General features: G+C 38.7%; 1 protein-coding gene across 1 annotated transcript; it reads right to left on the bottom strand.

Annotated features, from left to right (window-relative positions):
• Window positions 1-55: 55 nt before the first annotated feature.
• On the bottom strand, window positions 56-10,228 carry gpr143 (G protein-coupled receptor 143). The gene is made up of 9 exons (XM_063497821.1): window positions 9,669-10,228; window positions 7,118-7,227; window positions 6,710-6,804; window positions 6,213-6,305; window positions 5,774-5,883; window positions 5,571-5,679; window positions 3,369-3,486; window positions 3,027-3,282; window positions 56-361 (listed from the first exon to the last, which is right to left on the bottom strand). The coding sequence occupies exons 1-9, from the start codon at window positions 9,922-9,924 to the stop codon at window positions 258-260; spliced, it is 1,251 nt and encodes a 416-aa protein (XP_063353891.1). The 5' UTR covers window positions 9,925-10,228; the 3' UTR covers window positions 56-257.
• Between the last annotated feature and the right edge of the window lie 1,229 nt (window positions 10,229-11,457).

Raw genomic sequence — 11,457 nt, 5'->3', positions numbered from 1 at the left:
GGACTGTTGAGTTGATGGGTCTGAAACATAGCACTTTTATTTTTCCTTTTTATGGAGAGGGATTTAAAAAAAAAAAAAAAAAAAAAGGATTGGACTCAGGAATGAGGCTTAGTCTGTCATACCAAATAATGAAACTCATGACCAGTTCAAATCTCAGCAGGAAAACAAAGGCTTAATGGGAGACCATCTACAAAAAAGTGACTACAAAAACAATGGGTGCAGCAAAGTGGAGGAAGGTGGTTTGTGGACGACCCCAGTTAGTGCCTCACAGAGTTCTCCAAGGATTCTCCGTCAGCGTCTACATCCTCATAGTCTTGTAGCTCGCTGGAAATGTGGATTTCAACTGTACTAGACTCTGAACCTAGCAAGACAAAATAGGGGTAGATTACTTGGTGCTTCTGCGCATTACACCACCTCAGCTTATCAAAACTGCGTAGTTGTGTTAACATATATCTTTCCATGCAGCTTTTAATGTGGAAATGATGATTTGTGGTTTTTAAATGCATTAAAAAAACATGGTCTATAAACAAGAATGGGGGGAAAAAACATATTCTTTCAAAGATTAACTTTATTTTTATATACTTAACATGTCAGGGACACTGGTGGTACAAAGCATTGAAAGGATTTTGTCCATGAGGTGTACGGTGCACAATTGTCACTCAGGGATAAAAATAACATGCATATGCTGCAAAATGCACATAAGTGTTGAGCTACAGTACATATAGATATAACTGGGAGGTGTTTCCACGATATTCAAAAGGACTTGGCATATAAAGTTTGAATATTCACAATGAAAAGTCAGCTGAACTTTAAAACAGCTTTTGAGGGACCATAGCGTTATAATCTCTTCAAATTATAAGTTAGAATTGCTGCTATATTGTGCACTGATGTCAAATTATAGACTAATTGGTGTTGCTGTATTTGATACAATTTTTTTTTTCATTTTAATAAGCTGATGCAGATTGATGGATGCTTAGCATAAATTGAAAATTGTGTTATCACAGCTTGTCCAGCAGAGCAGCTTCAATTCCTTTTGCAATTTTCACATCCTTTTTTAGCGCATCTAGCAGAGAATGAATCACAGAGCAAATGTGAAGCAGTGCGTCACAGTAAGTTGCAAACTTGTTTGTGAAATACATTGCTGGAAAGTCAAAGAATGAACTCGTCATTTTCTTTTTTCGATGTAATCGGCATACTATATCGAACACTTTATTAGGTACGCCTCACTTGTACGGGGTTAGACCCTCTTTTGCCTTCAGAGCTGCCTTAATTCTTCATGCAAGGAATCAACAAGGTGCTGGGAACATTGCTCAGATTCTGCTTCATATTGCCATGATAGCATCGCACAGTTGCTGCAGATTTGTTAGCTCCACATCCATAATGCAAATCTCCTGTTCCACCAGATCCCAAAGGTGCTCTATTGGATTAAGATCTGGTGACTGTGGAGGCCATTTGAGTACAGTGAACTCCTTGTCATGTTCGAGAAATCAGTTTGAGAAATCTGAGTCTTGACAGGAAGCATGGGGATGGAGGCAACCGTGAGAAGATGGGTACACTGTGGTCATGATCAGATGAACATTGTCAGCAACAATACTCAGGCAGGCTGTGGCATTTAAACGCTTAGCTAATAATAACGGGGGCAAAATGTGACAAGAAAATATGCCCCACACCATTACACCACCTGAGCTTTGATACAAGTTAGGATTGATCCATGCTTTCATGTTGTTTATGCCAAATCCCAGCTTTTCTGAATCATCAGACCAGGCAACTTTATTATTTTTACATTTAAAAATAAATCTTCTATTGTGCTGAGCCTCTGCAAACTGTAGCCTCACTTTCCTGTTCTTAGTTGACAGGAGTGGCACCAAAGTCTATTCTTCTGCTGTGGTAGCCCCTCTGCTTCCAGGTTTGATGTGTTCTCTTCTGCCATAGTTATTTTGAGTTACTGTTCCCTCCCTAGCAGCTTGAAGGAGTCACTCTTCTATGACTGCTGGCATTAAGAAGGCATTTTCATACAAAGAAGTGCTGCTTACTGAATATTTTCTCTCTTTTGGACATTAAACCCTAGAGATGGTTGTGTGGGAAAATGCCAGAAGGTCAGCAGTTTCTGAAATACTCAGACCAGCCCCTTTGGCACCTATAATAATGCCATGTTCAGAGTTACTTAAATCACCTTTCTTCCCCATTCTGATGCTCACTTTGAACTTCAGTATATCTTCTTAATAATGTCTGGATGCCTAAATGTATTGATTTTCTGTCATGTGATTGGTTGATTCGATATTTACATCAAGCAGTTAAACAGGCGTACCTAATAAAGTGGCTGTTGAAAGTATATATGCAGAATCTAATCTCATTATTTTTCCTGGCTCAAAGTCAGGATCAGACAGAGTGATGTATTCTACCTGTTTTTCTTTCTTATTGGCTTCCACTGCTCTGTTTATTATCTGCACTTAATGCGCTGTGTGATAGCTTGGCACCAGAGTAGCACCTTGAAAAACTGCAGCTGATGAAATTACACAGCATGTCAGTCATCTATAAATAAAGCACCACATTCAGAGCGATAGCAGCAAAGTTCTAATCACTTTAGCTCATTCTCCACAGAAAATCTTTAACTTCCTGTGCTCTGCAGTTTCCCATTGCTGTTGCATTCAGTACAAATAAAAAAAAAAGAAATTAAGACAATTGTGGAGGGTGTTGCGTAACGTCACAACATGATTCATGGTTCCACCCAGCAAGAGTCGGCTACAGTACTGCACTACAATATAAAATTCTATTTAAAATGAATCACAGCGAGCTTTATGTCTGCTTTAGTGGCTCTCTACTGTGACTAGGCCACTGCAACACCTTGATAAAGCTAATTTATTTTAAAAAAGACAAAACATAACTACTCAGATCTCAAAGAAAATACTAAACCGTACTTCATATTAAGGGGAGGTAGCCCGTACAGTATATGATGCTGATATCTTTTTAGCATCACCAGCCCTGATATACTGGCGAGCTGCTACCACCATTGACATGCCGTTTACCTTCTGAGAGGACGCTGATGGCATCAGAGTGCTGTTGCCCGTTTCCCATCATGTTCTTCTGTGATTCCTGGACGTGACTCTGGTAAAGCAGAGTAGTTCCCACCACAGGGTTATGGGAAGTCATGTTAGCTGCTGAAGTAGAGACAGAGTCCCAGACCAGCTCCCTCCTCTGCTGCAGGCTGAAGTCAATGTCAAAGCCTGTCCAGCCATGAAAGGCCAGGGTGTTAAGGAAAGCCTGCATGGGATTCAGTATACCCTGAAAGAGTGGAATATAAAGGTTTTCAAGGCATTGCATGCAGGTTAAAGTAGCGTGCTGTACGCTGGTTTCCTGTTAAAACCCACCATGATAAACCATGTGATGAGCGCTGTGTTCCTGATATTCCTCAAACTATTGTCACTGATGTCTGTCTGCATCTCCAGGTAGAAGAGGAGGCTCTCATTAATGATGTTGGGAACCCAGCTAAAACATCGGAGAAGAAAAACCCCCCACATCTTATTAGAAGAACATTAAAATATTAACGATGTTTCTTATTTAAAAATCATTGAAAAGACATAATGGTTAGGTAGTAAAAAGTTTGAAATCACAAATAATTGTTTTGCATGTTTTGGCCTGTCTACTGAAATTGAAATACTGAAATCTTTAAGCTGGCTTGGCTTTAGTTTCTGTGACTGTGTGAGTTTTAAAAATCAATTTGCCCTCAGGTTCATCCTCATAAACACAAAATTTAATGCAGTTAAATTTCAGTTATTAAAAGAATACTAGATTATTGGGGGGGGGGGGTTATATACCACATAACTTCTCGACCTAGCCTCTGAAATATAACCTGGCCTTTCTTACAGTGTGAAGTTGCCAAAAAACTAGCCAAGACTGATAATTTGCTGTCAGTGGAAAGAATTAGTCTGGATCACCCATCCATAAAACTACAACATGTTTTTTACATTCTGGTTTTTAAACCTTAGGCAGTATATAAAAGACGGGCATACAGTCATGGGAAAAAGGTTTCTCATTATTTTATGCAGTCCTGTGGAAAAATAAGTGCACCCCATGATTCAATAGCTTGTAGAAGCACCTTTAGCAACAATAACTTGAAGTAATTGTTTTCTGTATGACCTTTGCAGTCTCTCACATCAGTGTGGAGGAATTTCAACCCCATCTTCTTTACATCATTGCTTCAGTTCATTGAGGTTTGTAGGCATTTGTTTATGCACAGCTCTCTTAATGTGTTTCAGCATTGACGTCTGGAATCGGGCCATCGCAACACTCTTTTCTTTTTTAACTGTTCTGTTTTAGATTTTTTCAGCCAAACTTTAGTATGACAGATGGCCTTACATTTCACTCATTTCACAGACATTTTAATATTATGATATTCAGAGGAGTTCATGAGCAACTCAATGACTGCAAGGTGCCCAGGTCCTGTCCCTGCAAAACCTCCCAAATCATCACCCATCCATCACAGTGCTTCAAGTTGGCATGAGATGTCCTTTGACTTAAGGTCCTGTGACTTATGTCCAAACATTCAACCACTTTGGTCTCATCTGTCCACATTGTCCCAGTCTTGTGGTTTGTTCAGATCCAAGTTAAACCTAGGCTATGCTGCCATGTTCCTTTTAGAGCAAAGAGGATCTCTTCTGTCAAGCCTTCAAAATAAGCCATACAAGTTTAGTCTTTTACTCATCGTACTGTTGTGAACTTTAACATTTGACATGCTAAATGAGGCCTGTAGAGTCTGATATCTGGCTAATGGGTGTTTGCAATTAATCTGAGCATTGCATGGGGTCTGTATTTTGAATTTCCTGGGGAATTGTGGCATTGTTTACACACACCTGGATGCTTCAGCACAGCAAGCTACCAAAACTTCACAGAATAAACTTCACAGGTTATTCACAGGGTGTCGTTTGAGAGTTGGGGCTTTCTCCCAATTATTGTAGGGTCTTTACTTTGAAACAGCTGTTGTTAGTGATTTGATGCTGTATAATAACATTGAATTGAACTGAATTAACAGTGCCTGGCTACGGCTTACCCTCTTAATTCCTATGGAAACACTTAGGTTGTTCTTAAAGTTCAGTGGACTCTTTGCCATTTTGTTTTGTACATAGTCACCATGAAACTTGGTTAGGTTTGAGGGGTGGAGCTGAATGAGAAATTGAGGACATGTCACACTGATATGGTAACAACTTCTAAACCACTTGGCAGCTGCACTCTATAATTGTCCATTTTTAATCCAAACAGTACCATGATTTTATAAAATGATGCTATTTTGCGTTAAAAGAGACACGAAAAAAGGAAACGAGACCAGAAACTCTTTAGGAAAGTGTTCACTCAGCTCAGAAATCAAGTGAGATTTTTCTGTATTATACGGTGCGGTTCATGGGTCAAACAAAGGTGATTTAACATGTTAATTTGTGAGTGTCACGGCTGTGGATAGGTTCATTTTGTTTCATCTTAACAATGCATTTCCTGTCTATGTTAACAGGCTGCCGGCTTTATATTTACTACATAGCAAGAAGCACTTTTTTCCTTCCCAAAACTAGTTTTTAACTTACCAAATAAAGAACACCAGCATAATTTTAAAGAAGCGTATTTTTATCTCATTCGCCAGCCGTCTCTCATTTTCCGTATAGATTCCTTGTCGTCCTTTCAGCAAAGATGTCACTAGGCGAGAGAGATGAGAAAGCATCTTATTTCCCCTCATTTACATGTGTAAGAAGTTGCATTTGTCAGAGAAATTCGAGAGCGAGGAACTCACCAGTAGATACGGTCCGATTAAAAAACACAGGGTTGGCTATGAGAACGAGCAGCATCGGTGCGTATGTGGTGACATAGTGAGGAATAGCATGTTGGAGGCCCTGCTCACAGCTGGGAGAAGAAAAAAAACATATGAGAAATAGTTCATTCAGCATCAAAAATCAACTTTGTGATAGTTAACAGAATTATTGTATTTATTTCTCTACGTCAGAAAATGCTGTACTTAATACTTAATAATAGCCATACAACAGCAGACTTTTTCTATGGAAATAATGACGTTTTTTAAGACATGTTAGAACCACTGATATGTTTGATAAGTTCTCTGCTGTTATTTTATTGTGGCTGTTAATATGTGAACACGAAAATGTTAATTTTCTATTTTTCCACCAACGGATGCTTAAATGTGCCTGTCAGCAGGACAGCAGTCAGTGGTATCTTACTCAGAAATAGATGGATAGTACAGCATGGCCACTCCTTCAACACACAGCAGCACAGCCAGGCCCCATGTAATCATGTGGTAGAGTATAATGGTGCTGTTCGGGGAGAAGAAAAAAAACAAAGTCATGAGACCAAGCTCACACTACATGTTGTCGTTCTTTATCTTGAGGATATTTTTCCCCCATTTATTTGTTGTACAAAATGCAATTGAATAGGACTGATTGGGGAGAGAAGTACGAGAGACTTGTAAAACTCAGACTTTTATAACAACAATAGACAGCATGGAAACCTGCACCTTTAGTTTAGAATAAAAGAGTTGATTCAAACCAGTTTTATCTTGTGAAAACCAAAATATAAAAATACAGGTGGCAGTTGAGCATTGTGAGAGAAAAATGTTTCACACTCTGCTTGGTAAAAATATGCTGCTTCATCTTGCATCCTATCAGAGGAGAAGCTAAGGTGATAATGAATTGCGAATGGAAGGTGAAATGGGGGGAACCTGATTCCTGCAGATGTTTTCACCACCAGGAAGACGTCAACCGCATAACAAAAGGTCCACCAGAAAGAAGCGCTAAAAAACAACTGGATCCACATCTGCAACACATAAATTGAATGCCTTACACTTATTTTACAGATCATAATAACTGATAAAGATATGTTGTTTACTTGGCTTATCAGCTATTTGTGTCACGTGTCATGTGTGAGGGTGCATTAAACAAAATGACTTCTGTCCGTGAAGTGAATATTATTGGAATGAACAAATCTAAGTGTATTTTTCTACAATAATTTTTCTAATGTAAAAGTTATTGCTATCCTTTTGTCTTATTAACTACACATCTCTGCTTGCAAGATCTGTGTTATCAAGGTATATATAAGTGTATCTCACTATTGCAAAAAAAATACATACTGCGCTGCCTACGCAGAAGACTTCTGGCCAGACATCGGTGTTGTTGACTACTGAGATGTGGTCGACGATGTTTGGCAGACCTAGCCACACAGATGATCTTACAATGACACCTGCAAGAAGGAAACAGTGCATGATCTTTAATTGTAACTGCTGAGGAGGAAATCCCGCTTTGCAAGCAAATATAATTAACTCAAAAACAAGAAGGCGAAAACATTACCAGGAGATGTAAACTTGGTCTGGGTTCCATTACTTTTAAAACACCTCAGATTTATTATTTTCAGCTTTTATTATTAAGTGCTTTGACTAATTAGATTAAGTGGCAGCGTCCTTTCAAGAGTTATTTTACAGTGTGGAAATATTAACGCCCACCAGGTGTGTTTTATAAGGGTGTTTCCATTTCCTCCATGAAATTTCCTAGCTTCACTGCAGGATGGAACAATGGAAGCACTCCCAGAATCTTTATTACTGTTCTGTATTTCATTTTAATCTGTGTCATCAGCGGGTTTCGAGCTGCTACCCTGCAGCGGTGCATGAATCTCCATGGGCACAAAGTACACAGAAATCAACCCATTTAGGGAAAAAAAGGTTGGGATGCTGTGTAAAATTTAAGTTAAAGAAATTAAAGTATACAATTTAAAACATTTAAAATCTTTGTTTAAATGAAAAGATTAAACGTTAAAGCTTTAATGACATGTCCATTCTGGATTTAATGCCTGTTCAGACCGGGGCAACAAAAGACCAGAAAAACAACAGTTTGAACAACTAATAGGTCAATTTGTATGGTGATTCCTTGTCCACTTGTCCTACATCTTGAGACAATGTCCCACATTGTGACTGGTTCACAGTACATGCACATTTCTAAAGTCTGGCTTTTACCCCATGCTTGTAAAGGGAAGGCAAATGAAGGTTAGCCCATCTAATGGCATGCCATCAGTGAAAGTTACAAGTCACCAGAAAATCACAGGTTTTGCAGATGTTGGCAAATATGATGGAAAAGAGAATAAAACAATACTGAGATATAAAGTTTTTTCTCTTTGTTTGCACTCCTTCTGAAACCCAAAGACTGTTACCAGACTCAACAGCAGCTCAAATACCAGTGAGTTTGAAATGTTAAAATATAATATACTTGACCACTTTCCAGCATTGTTCATGAGTCCCACTTTGTTCCAGACAAACACTGTCTGGCCCACGTTTACTTTGTTGATATCCGCTCACTCTATTAATTAGCAACATCATAAGTACTCAGAGAGCATCTCAGGAGGGGTTCGCCACTCTTTGATAGACTGCCTACAAGAATAACATTTCTCAATATAACAATTCAAAGAATATGGTTGCATTCTTTACAGTATGTAATAGCATCAAAAATTCAGAAGATGCAGACTACTCGATTCAACAAAGTCAAAAACTATACTGAATAGTTGAAATCCCAAGAAACTGTGGAAGCTTATTTTAGCTATAAAAAAGAGCCAACCAGAAGTCTACATTTTTGAGTTACTAAGTCAACAATTTGAGATCATAGTACAAAATTTCAATTTATGAATGTCAAAAACAAGCTTTCAAAGAACTAAATAGTGACTTAGATATTAACACTAACTTTAACCACTGGCCAACAGCACAGTTTATTGCTGCATTCACAAATGTAAGCTGAAACTCTACAATGCAAAGGAAAAAAAATACATACAAGATCCAGAAACACTGGTGCCAACTCTGGGTCACGCTCATTTAAGATGGGCATAGGCGAAGTGGAAAACTCACTGTTGCATACCATGCAATCATGCTCTACTAACTGTTCCGTGAAGGCCCATTTAGTGACGAAAGATTCACATAAAGGCACTGGAAAGATCTTATAAGGCCTTACTTATTTCAGCAAGACAATGTCAAACCAAACCCTGCATTTTCTCAAACATCAAAAAATAATAGTTGGTGAAAAAGTATGTGAAGGAAACTGGCCCCTACAATACTTTCCTGTCACTCACTTAGAAAAATGTGCTGGCATCAAATTCAAAATACAAACAATTTTCAAAATACAATAATTGCTTCCTCACAGTTAAGGATTTCAACAAAAATGCATATGAAATAATCTAAACAATCATACTGAATACTGTTTTTATTTACAATTTTTTACAATTTTATTTGGAAAGACTATCGTATCATCCCTGTGTGACTGGATACTTTGAGAAATCCGCCGCATTCCAATCAATCTAGGCCAACTATAAGTGCAGCAGTTGTTCTGAGTTATTTCATCACTCACATGAGAGGATCCCGATTCGTTCTTTTGATTTTAATTAAATTCATGACCCTGGGCACACATTTTATCTTGTAAAAATATATGTAGCATCGACTGTTGCAGATTAAATCTCACACTTTTCCTTTAACAGACACATTTCTCATAGTTGCACCTATGCAATGCAGTGCAACAAAGGGGTTAAAAGGAAAATATGTGCGTGCGTAATTAGATCCAGCAAGCAAAACCACGCTGCGAAAACTAACTCGCTCTTTGCCTCAACTATGAAGAGAAAAAGTAGGTCAGTGCCAGCAGTTTCTTCTCTACCTGTGCATCCCAGTATGTCACATATACTGATGATGAACAATATCCGCGAGGAGGACGCAGGCCTTGGCAGAGGATACTGCCCGAGTCTTCTGTATCCTTTGCGTTTTGGTAGAATTTGTAAAATAGCGAATAAGAGGCTTAAAGCTGCGCTTCCCAGACTTAAAGCGCCGAATAAGACGGGCTGAAAAGTGACCACAAACTCTGTCGCTGCGTCTCGGTTCGGGCAGCAGAAAGTCTCCATCCGCGGGGATGCCATGATGGACTGAAGGAAAGAGCAGCGGGGAGAAAGAGAAAGGAAGAAAATGAACTACCGTGTCAGAAGAAAGAAGACAAAGAAAAGAAAATGAGAGGAAATGACTGAGTCCATGACCCAACTGAGAAATCACGGGGCTGAATCATCATGTGCTTCCATTTAATCCCTGCAGTTGTAGCTTAACTGTGTCACACAAAGCAAGAATCCGACAAAGCGCCGTTGTTTGAAAAGGTCTTAAAAGGGGTGGCCTCATCACAGTACTCTGTGTATTTATGTATCAGTTTAAATGCTTTACAGAAAAGCCCGCAAATGCACAAAACATCACAACAATATGATCTTATTATATTATCTTTACATTAGTGTATAAAAATATATGTAAATCAACCAATCAGTCCCCATTTCTGTCCAAATGGATTTGGCTGTTAACCCCTTTGCATGACTAATTCCGTTCATTAGAGAAATAAAACTTTTTTCCAAAGGACGTGAAATACCACACAGACATCCCCATACATTTAATCTCTGTCAGTCTCTTGGACAGCCGAAGGTTTAAAGCCGGACAGGTGTTGTGCCTAAAAGTGATTTCTGATGTTTCTGTGCGTTTTTATGTGTAATATATTTGCTTATTTTGTTAAACAGACTGTAGTCCATTGGATTTATAAAAGGTGTTACACATATAAAAAAGAAATGTCCTTTATGGCTCTGCGTTATTGTACCCGCATTATAATCAATTCAGGCCTCTTTGGCCATTTAAAATATCTTCATAGAACCGTGATGTTGTATTTGTTGATCTTTCGCTGCCCTCTCAGCCAGAGCTCTTTTGAAAAAGACATTTTTAATGTTAATGACAGTTTTTACCCAGATGAATAAAGGATATATAAAAGTCTGTTTGCCAAAAAATTGACTGCAGCTTCTACCTTGTGACTTGAATTCTCTTTCTGGCTCAGAATGACCTGATATCATTCATCATAGATATGTTTGAGAGATTATAGACCAACAAGTCACATCAGTTTTTAGGCAAATACAGGAAACTACTTTTTGTTAGTTGATCGCTTTTTGACACAACACGTGATTAAGAAGTGTTCTCTGTAAAGGCAGAAGATCTATCTATCCATCCATCTGTATGTATGAGTAAAATCCATGATGCCCTCCTCCTGGAGGTGATGCAAACCCCTTCATATCTGCATGCATAAACTAGGACTCCTCCACCTTTTGGTGGGCTGTGAATGGTCCTCTGGTGAGCTGTACCATGTGATCAGTAAACAACTAAACCTAAGTGCTTTGAGTTTATCTATTTGTTTACATTTTTCCTAGTCGAATCGAGTCGTATCTGCACTATGCCCTGTTATAACTAAAACGTGATCCACGAGCACGGAAAGCTTGGGTCTAAATGGTCTCACCCCATTTCTTAGATTCCAGACAGAAAAGCTGACATGTGGTGCACTGTGCTTGCATGGGTTAGCTGAGTCTTGTATGAAGTCCAAATACAGGAGAGGTCATAGCTGCTGGATCTGCTTGCCTGGCCTGAGATCTGAGAAA

The sequence above is a fragment of the Pelmatolapia mariae genome, linkage group LG16_19 (genome assembly GCF_036321145.2).
Source record: "Pelmatolapia mariae isolate MD_Pm_ZW linkage group LG16_19, Pm_UMD_F_2, whole genome shotgun sequence".
NCBI classification, from domain to species: Eukaryota; Metazoa; Chordata; class Actinopteri; order Cichliformes; family Cichlidae; genus Pelmatolapia; species Pelmatolapia mariae.
This window is presented reverse-complemented; position numbering and strand designations above follow the sequence as displayed.